We start from the raw sequence: 14927 nt of genomic DNA, 5'->3' as shown, positions 1-14927 counted from the left end.
CCTTGGAGGCTCAGCCAGTGTTTTAGTATTCCTCCCATTACCTGATTTTGTGTTTGATTTTGTCCAGGAGCTCCTTGTTCATACATAGAATCCTCCTGGCATTTTTCCCAACTTCCTACTCATTGGGAAATTGTCTTCACTGCTGTGAGTACACCTCTGTGGTCCAGGGTATTGATGATATGCCTGAATAGCCACTCACCTGCGACTTTTGAATGATTAGCTGCTAATTTACTTAAATGATTGTCCTTTCTCTTGCTCATTGCCAAGTCAGAGAACTCCTTTGGTTCATGGCAGCAGAGAGGTGTGGAAGCCACTGCCTATCTAAGTAAACCAGAGGAGAAAGAGAGTTGAGATAAGATGGAAAGATACAGAAGTTAAGAAAACAGAGGGGGAAAAATTAATTACTAAAGTGCAGACAGGGAGAGACTTCCTTAAGGAGCCAAAAAAGGGAAGAAATGTGAGCATAAAAGTTGATACATCTTCAAAAAGAGCAAAGAAATTTACTCTCATCTTAATTTTTATTATCAATTTCCTCACTGCGGGGAAGTAAGGAAATACAACTGAAAACCAGAAGGTAGCTACTTCCTAAGATACAGGAAAGAATCTGTGCGAGTTGCTGCTATTAGGGATGAGCAGCAAACTTAGCATGCCCAACTTAAATGTCACTGGTACCCGAGCTTTAATTAGTTTCATAATTATCTCTCATGTATAGGTTATGTATTGAAGATGTTCCTCTTATTGCTTTGAAGGTCTTTTCAGATGAAATGATCTTGAACTTTTCTCTTACCTTTTTAGATTTGTCAGTATGCATCAGTTTTCAGTACTAATAGTTTTCCCCACTTTTTCTGTGTACCAGGCTACCGAATGTCTGCACCACAGAAATGTCCAGAAGAAATATATAAAATAATGCAGAGATGCTGGGACTACAAGCCTGAAAACCGGCCAAAATTCAGTGAGATTCAGAAAGAGTTGTCTTCAATCAAAAAGAAAGTGACATAGTGATGAAGAAGTGCCAAACTCAATGTCTGGGACTTTATTTTCCAGTGAAGTAATTGTTTCCCTCAAACACTATGCATTTATACAGCATTATTTGCAATATTCTTCTAGGATTACTTTGAAATTAACTGGTGTTCCATCTTTAATGGTGTCTACACCTGCATTAAAGATATATACTGCAAAATGCTATATATCCAGTCACAGTAGTACTGTAATTTAGGTTACATGTACATAGGAAAGCACATACTATAAATTTAAGGAACTGTGGCTTCTATCTGTTTTACAGCAAATAACTGCTAGTGACATTTTTCAGAGGTATTCTACTTTAAGCTGTGCTCTCACTCTGCTATCCCTGTCCTCTATGTCAGCATATTAACGTGGGGATTTTCATACATGTTGGCCTTAAAACTGAGGACAGTTTTGACAAGTATTTCTATCAGAAGCTTTTTTTTAAAAGTCCTTTCTGCATCTGATATATTTAGGTTATACTTTGTTTTAAGTCTGAAGCTCAGTTAGATTCTGAATGCAAACATGCTTACTGAATGGAAAAATCCAGAATTTTTTTGGTAGTTGAATTACTTGTGCATTTATTACCATACAGTAGAAATACTTCTGACTTTTTATGTGAGCTGCTTAAATCATGTCTTTTTTTGTCCTTCAATGCCATCAGATTTCAGTAATATGTTTCTTTTATGGTGACCTATGTTTATTTTAGAAAAAAAAGACCAATATAAAGTCTTGACTGCATATGCTAAGAAATACTGCAAACTATCTGCCTTTCAAAAAATATGTGAAAGTGGTAGGCTAAGAAAAAGAGGTTTATTAATGATAGCAGCAGATAACAAATATCATTGATAGTAGAGGAGTTAAAGAATATGTTGCTAGGTTTGCTTTTGACCCTGATGTTTTTTCCTTAAATTCGTAAAAATTCTCAGAATGCAGCTGAAGCATGCAAAAGTTTATTCTGAACAGAAGACTATTTCATGCATAGTGTCCAAAGGAAAATACTACTTCTGTATGGCATGAGGAAGTTGTTCAAACAACCAAAAGGAAAGAAGTATGTTTAAAGCCTCTGACAGGGAACAGCAGAGTAGAAATACTAACCTTCTATTTTTTCTACATTATTGCAATCAAATATCAAAAGACTGGGGATAAACAAGGTTTAAATGCACCAAGAATATAAACCTTGTGTTTGTATATATATACATATAAATATATATTAAAAAAAAAAAGCCAGAAAGAGTAAAAACTTACTAGATGGGGAGGGAGGAAGTGCACCATTTGTTACTTTGATTCTGAGTCCTCTTTGCAGCTGGAATTATTTTCTAGGGCTCTGCACAGAAATAGGAACAAGTTACCATATCCCTGTCTGAGTTCCAGCATTAAGGTGCTTAAAACATTTCTAGGAATTTACTAAAATGTTCAGATCAAGGGATACCAGTTGCTGCTAATGCAAGTAAGAAACAGGGATTGTAATTAACACAGCTTCTGGAATGTTAATTAGCCTTATATTTTAGTGTTACAGTGGGATTGAGATGTAGTGAAGTCAGTGGCTACATTACATTTTTATTTCTGTCAGGGTGGCTTTTCTATTGTCTACAACGTCTTTTGCTCTCTAAAGTATATTTACAGTAGTGGTGAGTGGTGGTTTAGGGCTATGTGTGACCAAAATGTGTGTAGTCTAGAAGAATTTGTCTGTGACATAGGAATTAGAGTTCAGCTACAACAGCGAATGGTTGTGTGGGAGCACATCGCCTGCATTTGAGGTGGTACTGTCAATATCCAGCTGTAAGGAAAGTGCTTCTTGCATTTTGTTAAGTGATTTTTTTCATGGAGATAAGGAAGCGAATATATATACACATACCCATGAAAGTGTAGTGCTTGGAAAACTTGGTGGCATAAATTAAAACTACATTGTAAGTGTACTGGATATATTTACTTAGTTCTGTACTTCAAGTAGCCCAGAGATATTTTTCAAGAGCAATAGGAAATGTTCTTGTTAGTTTGTATGCTTCTAAGTAGTACACGGAGTCTGTGCCTTAATTTGCTAGTATGCTAATGCAAGTGCAAGTGTACTAAGATTTAAGAAATGTTTCACAATCATTTGGGAAAATCCAAGATTCATCCAACTGCATTTTCCTTACATATGCATCCCTGCAGTCTGCAAGTAAGGATAACAGTGTCAGCATTCATAGTTTTCTAGAGAGTTAAATGTTCTTTTGTTAGGGAGATGGACAGTTTCTTTGCCATAAGCCCTCTTGACAGTAAGAAATACTGCTTTATTCAGATAAAATAAAATGCTGTTTTGTCATAAATTAACCAGTCACCATCCTGACTCTCACAGAAGGATAAAAACAGTACTAACATTTTATTCTGAAATAGTTAACCTCCACACATGTATATCACACTTCTGTTTAAATTTAAAGTCTTTTTAAAACAGGGGATTTCTGCAACTTAAGGGTTACGGAAGTAGGCACCAGTTCAGTTCAAAATTGGTGACACTGTGGGAGCATACCAGAATGGCTTTATAGGTATAGAATAAATTTCAACACAGGTACATGTCTTTTCAATTATTTAAACTTTTTGTAGCATTAATTTAACAGTTTGTGGCAGAATTTTTTCATGATATCTGACTTGTAAGTGTTGAAACTCAATGTAGGAAGTCAATGTAGGAAGTGGAATCCATACCTGTATATACTGTGGGCTTCCCACAGGAGCATTCACAACCAAGCCTGCCTTGCCATGAAATTATGGCACTAAAGAAGCAAAGCTGCAATATCTTCTCTCCATGGCCTTTTGCTGACTTAATCTTGTCAGGTTAATCTTACCAGGTTAAACACATCCTGGTCATTTGGCTCATGTACTGTGTTTATCATAGAGAACTTAAAAAGAAGTTAAGCTTAGGTCTCTTTTGCAAGCATGGATTTCAGGTTAGGTTGTTACACTGGCACTGTCACAACCAGAGGGACCCTGAGGGAATCCTGAATTATTTTGCATTGTTAAATGTAGGAAACTCTGAATACTGTTATCCTCAGCTTCTAACATGAGAGGGAATTCAACAGGTTATCTCTTACTTTCATATTTTTCCTAGGAATTGCATTCATTATTTTAAGAAAATTGCTTTGACAGCAAGAAGTGCATCTTTAATTTGTTTTTAGTGGAAAATAAGCACCTATTAGCTTCCAAGTCCAGTCATCAGTTAAAATACAAGGTTTTTTAGGCTTCTCTATTTTCTGAAAAGTAAAATAGTGAAAAGTATCTTGGCTGGAAAGAAACCTTGCTTCAGCAAAGGGTGATGTTATAGAGTTAGCATCCCATGAAGACATTATATTTGAAATGTGCATTTTCATTAGTTTCTGTGAAAACCAATGAACTAGCTTTTCATTCATCAGCTACAGTTATATTGCATTTCTTCTTATCAAAAGTATGCCATTTTGCAGAATTGCCTAAAACTTTTTTGGAAATTGCTATTGGGAAGTACATCACCAGAAGGCCATCAGTGAGAACTGCAGCTGCTAAAGCCCATTCTTACTGACAGGAAAGAGAAAATTGGTTAAGGAAATATTAGGTTATTCATACCTAAGTATTTTTTTCATTCATGTCTTTGACCACTTGTTATGCTTACTTAAATCCTACAAGCACATTAATTAAAACTATTAAGTTACCCATTTTTTACCTCTTTATAAGTATTTTGTTACCCTTTTTGCACCCATTGTAAATGTAATAAAGAAAACAAAAAATAAAAAACCCCACGTTTTTCTGAGGTTACCGTGTAACCAAATTTCAGAAGCATTTACAAATGTCTCCCCTCCAATTTTCTCAGATGTGCTGCTGCACAAATTTAAACAGTGATTAAATGCTAGCCCTGTTTCTACTGCTCTTGCTGTCATATCCTCTAAATGTCAGTGCTACTCACAGACTTGAGGGAGTGCAATATTTGAAGACCTAAGTTGGTGTGTAAATAGTGTAATCAAACATGGTATTCAGCAGTTCTTACAATAATTGATTGTCACAAATAGTAACTCATTATAAAGATTAAATAAAGAGAAAGTAGCTGAGAGAGTCCACTTTTTGTAACAGCTGTCCTGTTTGTAGGCACTAGAAATAATTGTTTGTGCCAGTGCACTTGGATTGTAACATTTTTATGGTTAAGCATAAAATAGTTTGCTATTAAAGGAAGAGTTTACCAATTCTTTTTTCCCTAAAGCACAGAAGGACTTCAGATATTGTTGGAGGCTTTCTTCCTAGGCACGTCAGGGAAGAATACCCCTGCTACCAATGAAGTTATGCTTTTTTTTCTTCTCAGAATGGTTTTCATGCAGTCCTTCACTTCCAGTAATTCAGGACCTCAGTTAGTAATTAGAAGGTCCATGGCAAGTACCAGGCAAGTCCAGTACTCCTGAAGTTCCAAACAACCATGAGTTTTTAAGAGATCCGTCAATTTGAAATATCAGCTATATCAAAAATGTTTTCTTCCAGTTTCCTTCTGCAGATTTGCTGAAAAACAAAAAAACCCCAAAAAACAAAAAAGCAGTCCTTAATCATCAGCAAAAACTTATTAGGAATGTGAATCAGACTCAAGAGCCTATCAGGTTTTTCTAAGAGTAACTATTCCCTGGAGTAGCTTCCCATTATAAACAAATAAAGTTTAAAGGTGGTAAGCTCCAAGTTGAAATGGAAGAATCCTTTCACTTGTCACATTGTGAACAGTCAACCATTTCTGCCATTTCTTTTCTCAGAGTGGTGAATTGTGATTTCCACCTCCTACATGCATTTCAGAATTGCCTGTTAGTGTGTTACTAATACCCAAGTTTATTTTGCTGAGATCTGCAATTTCAAGGAAGGGAAGATTTTCTCACTGAAAATTCCACCAAGATCTGCCCAGTATCTTCACATTCAGTTATTCTGTTCATTATAATATTATAACAAGTACCACATAGAACAGGAGCTGGAAGCCCCTGTCTTTAAACTGTCACGGTTTCAACCCTAGAATCCAAATTGATTTTGCTTCTCTGTCAAAAAGAAATTTCTGTTTTTCAGCCTTACTATTGCTCTATAAAACAGAAAGGTTCAGAGATGTATTACCTGTCTCTCCCAGGGAATGCTACCTCCACCAATAACCCTAAGCTACCATTATGTCTCCTTCTCTTTGATGTAAAATTTCAGCTGGAATATATGACCAGGTATAGAACTTGGGTGTTAACTCAGAGTTGTTTCATTTTCAGACGGTTGTATATTATTGGCTATTTCAGAGCACATTTTCTCAGACGTGTAGGCAGGACTTAAATTAGAATTTTCAGATTATTTATTTGAGGGTGGAGGGTGTGAGATAAAAGACTAATTAGGTCACTAGCTACAAACGTTTTGCAGGTGTTTGAGATTGTAGCTATGGGAGGGTAGTTCATTTAGAGATCTCAGATCCATATGCCTTCTCCAAACAAAAAACTGTTAGGCATAGCTTCAAAAAAATGGATGAATAAAACCCTAAAATCTAGTTGACTGAAGTCACTAAAAACATAGAAGAGCTGTGAGCTACATTTTTTTTTCCTCTGTCTCCCAGAGTGGAACACCTTGTAAATACAACTTGAATTAGTTGAAGTATTGTTTATAGATATATATGGCCTCTGAACCAATATGGTAACCTAGGATTCACACTGAGCAGAGAACACTTGGAAAAAATCCTGGTTTGCTGCTATGTGGAACTTTCATCTAATTTTAGAAACATAGAGAAATACCTAAGTTTTGTGAATATGGTAAGTGAGCCAACCATTGAAACTCTTCATCAATATAGGGCAATTAGGCTTTTGAAAAGAAAGATCAGATCAATGATTCCCTCTGCATTACAGATGTTGAAAATATGAGCCAGAACTTTCCATTACTAAAAAAGAGATGCTCAGTACTCTTTTCAGTCAGCTCAGGCTTTCTCAACATATGAATTCCATTGTTGTTACATGCAAGTAAAAATGCAAAATTCTTGGATTATATGTAAACATTGACTCTGAGCTGTTGCCTCACTTCTCGAAGAATCTCTCTGCTCTTTATAGGTGGCTGCAGTAGTCTTACACTTCCAGCGGAGCTCTGCTGTAATAGTCTATATTGTTGCATCTCCCAATATTTCCTAATTCTGAAGGCTCCATGTACCACAGAGGGCACCCTTTCACTCATCAAAATAAGTTATTTTGGTGACAGAAAAGTCCAAATACATTCCTGCTTTTGTTTAATTCAGAAGTACTGTGGCGATGTTATACTTTGATACCTAGGGCAATGTGTTTGTATGAAAATGGAAGTGACCATGAATCACGGTGAAGCACATTGTTCAAATGACATTTTTAATGAAATTGCAGACTCTAGCTGTATCATGATTTGTCCACAGCATAAAATACATCAGAGGAACAACATTCGTGACTGTCTGATTTATAATACAGAGCATCCTGTTCCACATAGGGAGAATTATGAAGCTAAATATGCTCCTTGACATTTCGCTTTCAGGACAAATTGGAACAGTATGTTCAAAATCAACAGCAATGACTTAATTCCACCTAAGCCTTGTTGTGAATCTCCTTCTTAACAGACCTTTTCAGATAGTGTTAATTTTTATCATTTTGCTTTGATAAATTTGAATTCACTATGGCATACAACATTTACTTATACTGATAATTATACACCCCCCTACTATGAAGTGCTGAGACCTCCAATTCCAGAAGATAAGCATGATTGTTATGTACAGCTAACTGATATTGCACTGGGTCTCAACTGAAACATCTGCTAACGTTTCCAGTGTTAATTGTACCATTACCTGTAAATCACAAGTTGATTTGTTTTTCCATCAAGCTTCCCACTTAATTTTCACTCAAATGCTGAGAACATGTAATAGGAAAAAAACCTATGATATAGGTTCATCACACAGGACACAAAAGGCAGGCAGACTCCTACAGAGAAATATTGGGGACTGAAAGCCAACATTAGACACCTGCCTTGTACCTTCTGTTAAAGGACTTGCAGGGAGGAAGCTTGTGCTGGGCTTGTAGGACTGCTGATTTTAAGGTTGCATGTGTTACTTTTCCTTTGTGTAACTGTTGGAGCTGGAGACAGAGCAGGGGTGTTAGGGAAGGAGGGAAATTTGCATCACTGGCCAGCCATCAGAAGCCAGACTTTTGTCACCAGTAGCCTTGAGTAGTGGGCACAGATGCCATTTGCAGATGTCTGTAGGTATCTATTCAGTTCTCAATTTTGTGCCAAAATATGCACCAGCAATATCAGGTTAAGCACCTTTTATGCTTTTTGTTGTTTAAAAATAATATATTTGTGAAACACATCGATAATACGTAACACTGGAAATGGGTCCTTCTTTCCGAAAGTACATGTAAAATAAAATAAAAATTAAAAAAAAAAAAGAAACAACATTTGTGAGTTTATCTGGCTTTTAATCAAGTCTGAAAATTATAACTATGTTAAACAATTGCCAGTTGTTCGTCCTTTATAATTTTAAATAGATCTGCATTTTAACTTTATTTATTTGCCAATTTTTTATATACTTTAAAGTTACACTTTAGAACTCAAGCTAACTTTTTATTTTCTTAGGCTGTTACATAACAGATCTTCAGTATTCTTGTAAACTGCAGACCTTTTTTGAATAGTCCTTTGTCTTCTCCTTTGGACCAGTTACCACTAATGAGTCTGCAGTCTCCTTTTTACTGTACTCTTCCAATAAATGTAAAATATTTGTATCAAGCTGTCTCATTTTATTTGATATTTACAAGTTGTGTTTCTTCATTTGCTTTTGTAATCAAGTGGAAGACCAACTCTTGTAACATTGCTTTTGGGAATAGACACAATTCAAAATATTCCATTTCACACAGCAGGTGGAGACCCACTTTTATTTGTTTTGGTTTTTTTTAATTTCTGGAGATAATCTCTGTATGATACTCACCGTTTTGCATTACTTTTATGTTTACCTTTTTCATATCAGAAGATACTGAAGCAAGGAGTAACTTAGAGGACAGAAGGGAAAGGAGATGTTGAAATGGGCTGAGAACTTTGTTAAGAGAACATTATTATGCCTTAAAAATTATAAACAAATGTTTTGAGATTCTGTGGATAACATTAAGTATGAATACCCCTATTTGAAGAACTTCTTCCACTACTTAATGCTTCCTGCAGATGCACCTTGTTTGAAGGCCCAAAACCAGGTAGAAAGATGGGATTTTAGGTACCTGCACCTTACACAGTGTTGTTAATGAGTCTGCACACTGGCACAGCACTGTGATTTGCAAGATTTAGTGCCTGACTGAAGAAGGAGTTTATAGCACATAGTTAAGGCAATTTACAGGTCTGGTTCCTAAGTGGGACTGAGGTACCTGAGGTTTGTGTTGATTTTTTCTGATAAAATATAGTTGTTCCTTTTCCATACTCCTCGAGGCCTTTTTCACCATCATCTCTCAGCAATGATAAATGGATGAGGTGTAAGTCCAAAGCTTGTCCCCTGAATTTCCCAAGTGTGTGTTGGAACAGAAGACAGAACAGCAATGGGATTGCACACGGGTCGGGTACAATTCTGCTGAGACCAATTTATTAGCAGGATAATTTTAGAAGAAGTTACTGCAGCTAAACCTGTTCTGCTCAGTGATGCCTGGCCTCCAAATAATAGAAATACATTGAAAATCTGTGACTGCCAAACAGTGAGAAGCACAGGGTCGTCAGATTTCCTCATTTGAAGTGTCACAGCAGTGAAATAGGAATGAGGCCAAAGAAAGGAGCCTTGAAGATCAGGGCCTTTGAACAGACCTACATTTGCTACAGTTCAGAAGTACAGTTTAAAGACTTGCTATTGAAAAAGTTAAGACTTCTCACAAGATCCCAAAGGACACTGGTGCATAAGGACCACATTAAATGGCAGATCACAGCATTTCCATATTCTTGAGGTGCCAAATTTAGCCACGCAGGCACATTTTATCCTAACAAACCTCATGGCCTGCAGTAAGAAAATGCTCCAAGGTAGATACTCCCCAATTCCCAGGTGACCATAACACCTCATTTTGTATTTCAGCTCAAGTTCTTCACTTGGGACTTTTTATGCCTTGCTGGCTTGTGAGCCCTAACTTTGCAGCTACTGTACAGCTGGAAAAACTCCACACAGAAGAAATTCAGGTACAGAAGTTTTGATCCTGGATAGCAGTGCTTTTTTGGAGTCCTTTTTCTAGACAACCAGAATTTGCATGTCAAAGCTGGATCAGGTTTTTTCCTCCCTTTTAGATCCAAACACTGTGCATACAAAGATGTTTTGATACTTGGGTACAAGTTCTCTCTTGATGTTTGGCAGAAATACCATTTTTGTTAAATGAGGGAGAGATTAATCTTGCTCAGAGACACAGAAGAGGCTCACATCTGAGGAGCTCAAGCAGAAGAATGTGTCTGCCTTTAGCTTGGTGATGTGGGGAATTTGTGGAAAAACACGGAGGGTGAGAGTTGTTTTGGTTTTTTTTTTCTTTTTCAGCATATTCAATTTAGAGGCACATTGGGTCTGCTGACTTCCATAAATGTTCTCCTGGATCCCTATGTTTCCACCAGCTCCACATTCTGGAAGCTTAACTTAGCCAAGGACCATAGAGGGATCAAAAGCCAAGTATTGCTATATTTAAGATTTTTGGTAGATCTACCCCCTAAAAATAGGTCTGAGGAAATCCGCAGTAATATGCACTTGCTCAGTGTGGAGCCCTAGGACCATTACAGATCACCAAGTATGAACTTTCACCAGTGCCAGAATTTTATTATAAGCTTTTGATAGGAAAATAATTTGAAGGATTGTCTCCATCACACTCTGCAGCTAGTGTTCAGTTCTCCTTGAACTAATGTTCCAGCCATAAAAAAAATACAAAAATACAGTAACCTCACTGATATGGTCTGGATTATTGCTGTACACTTTACTCCTCAAGGGACATGATGACCACAGAAAATATACAAGTCAATGACACATGCACACACCACTAACCCTGCAACCCTGCAACCCTTCTTTGATGCAATTTCATCAGTATTCATCTCCCTCCACCACCCTCTGTTCCTCGCAGGTCTGCTACACTAGAAGCACTGTTGCTAAACAGTGTGCAGAAATGCATCAGGACTAAAGAAATAGCTCTGTCTTGAGAATACAGAATAATGAGACACTGTGCTCTATTTTTCTAATAACTAAGCTCCCATAGCTTTCAATGACCTAATCTGCTGCAAAAAGTATTCGGGGGAGAGTAAAATCAAGCTACTAGCTAGCTTAGAATGTTCAAAAGAATCCTCAAAGGAACAGACTGGCATTTGACCACGCTGTAATGGAAAGAAGCATGTATCTTCAAGAGACATTTCCAACTCGTGATGGATTAATTCTCTGACAGCTGAAAGAAAAATGAGATTGCATTAGCAACACCTGAAGTATATTGAAATATTTTTCTACTTTCTATCTTAAAAGCTTGCATTGCCAAGTGCAATTTGCTAAAGAGAAAGTACAGAGAAGGGTTAGTAGGATAATCCTGTTTCTAAAATTTAGTCTGCAGTCAGTAGCTATGAAAGCCCATCCTGTTACCATTATGACATGGAAGTCACAGCCCCTTTAAAGTCAGACAAGCAGATACTAAGCCCTTACCCCCAAGGGTCCTAAAGACCTTTACTCAACTAAACCAACAGCCCTGTGCATTCAAGAATCCTTTCCACTACTCTATTGCCCTAAGTGTGAAACTAAAAGAATGCACTGACCTAGATCTAGCTAAATATAATTAGAGAAATGAAATATGATGGAGCTAGACAGACAGCTCCATTTCACTCATAGCTATGGACCCAGAGGGTCAGGTATCTATAGTCTGGGCCTGAACAGTATGCTCAGTATGCATTTTTTTCCTTTTTTTTTTTTTTTTTTTTTTTTTTTTTTTTTTTTTTAATACAGCAACAATATTTAAGCAGGAAATCTATGAAAAAAACCCAAGTCCTTATGCATCCCCCAGGCTGATCACTGTTGGGGGGGTGTGAGAGGCAGGAAAGGCCTTGGCTCAGTGCAAGCCCTGCTCAGAAATAATTAAAACATCCTTGTGTTATCAAGTTTCCACAGATAAAAAAAACAGCTAATGTGAAGAAAATTGTTTCTGTGCTGGCCAAAACCAGCACAAGAGAGCACACAGAGAAATTTCAGGTTTGAGAGAGAGCTCACACATCTCCCTGGGGTGCAGTCACACTTCACACTCTGACCCCACAAATCTGAAATTCTCTCTCATGGGGGAGCTGCAGCCGTGCTGGTGGGAAGAAGCAGGTGGTCAGGTTCCTCAGGCAGGGGTGAGGGATAAAATAAAACAAGCACTGTAAGCACCCTGTAGGTGTTTACATCAGTCGGTGGATTACCTCCTCCAGCTCCATGAATCCTATATTTTCACAACAGGAAGGAGCAGAGAAAAGCCCTTGCCCAGCAGTTGTGACCTTGGCTTTTAGGGCTGCTGGGGAAGGCCTTGGAACAAAGTAAATTGCTTCCCCACAGCCCTAGTTCCAGCTCTGGCTAGTGAACTGGGAAAAGATCCATTTTGGGGCTCACAGACGTGCTAAATCCAGAAATGTGTGGGAGACACTTGGCTAAGCATGGAGGTAACACCAGATCCTCCCCTCAAAGGGTTAAATCTGCCCCTTCGGAGCTGCTGTCTACCCCAGCAGCTGTCTTTGACTTAGCAGCTCCTGCATCCTGCATCCTTCCTCAGGCCTGTCCCTCCTCTGAGCTGGAAATAATACCTAAAGCAGTTCACGAAAGGCAAAGACTATAGATTACTTTAAAAAGCATAAACACCATATGCCAGAACTGCCACTCAGGGATTATTAGGTTTATAGCTATAACTCCCCTAATTACAAAATCACCGTGAAATGCAAGCTTTAAGTGAATTTAAAGTTAGGAAATGGGAAAACCTGTGCAACTTTTAAATTTTTCTGTAGTTTCTTCTTGATCTGCTTGTAAGCAGTATCTGCTTTACATTCTGATGTTCACCTACATTGATATAGGGGAGCTTTTATTAAGGGGAGGGTGAATAGTTCATTAAGGATAAATTTCAGGAAAAAAATTGTGCCAGCAAATTGCAGAAAAGTCAAAGTTCAGACTTATGCCAGCTCTTTGATATAGAGTGAACACTAAACTGATAGATCTTTTCATGCAGTGTTATCATCACCAATGCTCCTTCCTCTCTCTGTTTTCCTCTTCACAGAGATGATGGTGAAGTCAGATTAAAGCAACAGAATTGAAGAGTCAATATGCTATTATTTGAACTATGCTTATTATGGAAGAAAAATTTTAAAGCAGACAAATTCTTACCTTTTTTTACAATAAAAGTAGCCTTGAATACCTGAGACATCTTGGGGTGCTCCTGCTGTGAGGTTAAGGGCAGTTTTTATGCCAGAAACAGATTCTCCTGAAACTTTGTGAGGCAAGCAAAACCTGACAGACATCAAAAACGAGAACATAACCTATCTTTCTTTTATTCCTTATTATAATAAATTATTATAATATTCTTCAGCCACAGGGATATCAAAGAGTTTGGTGGCAATGGACACAATTTAGCTGCTCCCTAGAGATGGCTTTAGAGAATGCATAATCAATTTTATAAATGAGCAGCTGGCCTGCACAGCGAGGTGCACTCTGATTCACCAAAATGAATAATGAACTGCATATACTCTGCATTAAAAATATTTACTTTCCTCTTAGAAACTGATATGACTAAGTCTTGTTTGTTTCACATGTTGAAAGACAAACTAATGTGTGGCTGTTGCTTTTTTATGTGGTAGCCATGGCCAGCACCACCATCACATGCTGGGAGGAGGCTCCCAGACATGGGCCATGGTCAGCAGATTATGAATATCAGTCTGCCCAGACCCTGAGGATCCTTCACTGGAGACAGCTATCAGTAAGCCTGAGGCTCCAGCCTTGAACATTATCTTTTGCTGCCCCAACAAATTGATAATCTTAGCTAAATGGCAAATATTTATTTTTATATTGAACAAAAAGATTTCATTGCAGAAGCAGAAAAACAATTTCCAATGCCACATCTATTTCTCTCCAACTTAGTGATCTCTGTGATCCAGGACAAAAGTTTGCTCAGGCCCAAGGGCATTTTGTTGACTTTCCACTGGCCTTTAAGTCTATAATGTGATTTCTCCAGTCTCTGTGTGGAAGTGATTTGTGACTCTCATATTCCCATTGAGAATAACCCATCCATTACATAGCCTCCAGCAAAAGCTGCACCATGACACATCATCTGAGGTCAGATAGGCTACTGTAATGCTTCAAATGGGGAGGCATGACAGGCTTGTGCTCCTCACAAGGCACAGAAAACAAGCAGGAAGGAAAGCAACACAATGTGGAAAGTAAGAAACAGAGCACCCACCATCTTTACAGGGGCACATTCATACTCAGATGTTTTGGTTTTTTTCCTGACAAAATAGTCTCTGAATAAATCTGACCTCAGCTGCCCTACTCCAGCCCCTAGGAAATGTTGTCCTTTCAACACCAAGCCCTTCCTGAGACTCCTAGGTGTGCCTGATGAGCTTTCACTGGCATTTACATTTTAATTTCTTACCAGATGTACTTGTAAGACAGCAAGAAGGGAACGAGACTGTCGTCACTGTTAAGAGCTGGCTCCAAGTCGTCTGTGGGCTGGTTTTTTTTCTGATCGTGTTGGTGTTTTAAGTAAGAGTTGTGGCAAGAGTGATGGAAGCTGTGCAGACTATATTCAGCAACAACATAAGCCAGAAGACAAAGTACACCTGTGGGAGCACATAGAAATGTGCTAGGCTTTGTGCTCCATGTGTGCTGCAGGAATTCAGGCACTGTGACATCACTGAGGGCCTGCTCCATTCCTGCACTTTTTAATGCCTTGGGAAAAACACCAATAATTCTCTCTGCACAGGTTTTAACACTCAACTAC

General features: G+C 38.0%; 1 protein-coding gene across 2 annotated transcripts in view; it reads left to right on the top strand.

Moving 5' to 3' along the window:
- Positions 1–5063, top strand: part of FER (FER tyrosine kinase) — a 153003-nt gene extending 147940 nt beyond the window's left edge. For both annotated transcript variants that reach the window (XM_014877306.2, XM_088157412.1), the window contains exon 20: positions 857–5063. In XM_014877306.2, the coding sequence (XP_014732792.1) occupies positions 857–999 (143 nt within the window). In that variant the 3' untranslated portion in view covers positions 1000–5063. The remainder of the gene's footprint in view (positions 1–856) is intronic.
- The last annotated feature ends 9864 nt before the right edge of the window (positions 5064–14927 follow it).

Source organism: Sturnus vulgaris, chromosome Z (genome assembly GCF_052056855.1).
Source record: "Sturnus vulgaris isolate bStuVul1 chromosome Z, bStuVul1.hap1, whole genome shotgun sequence".
NCBI lineage: Eukaryota > Metazoa > Chordata > Aves > Passeriformes > Sturnidae > Sturnus > Sturnus vulgaris.
The sequence above is the reverse complement of the archived record's forward strand: the minus strand, read 5'-3'. Positions and strand labels throughout refer to the sequence as shown.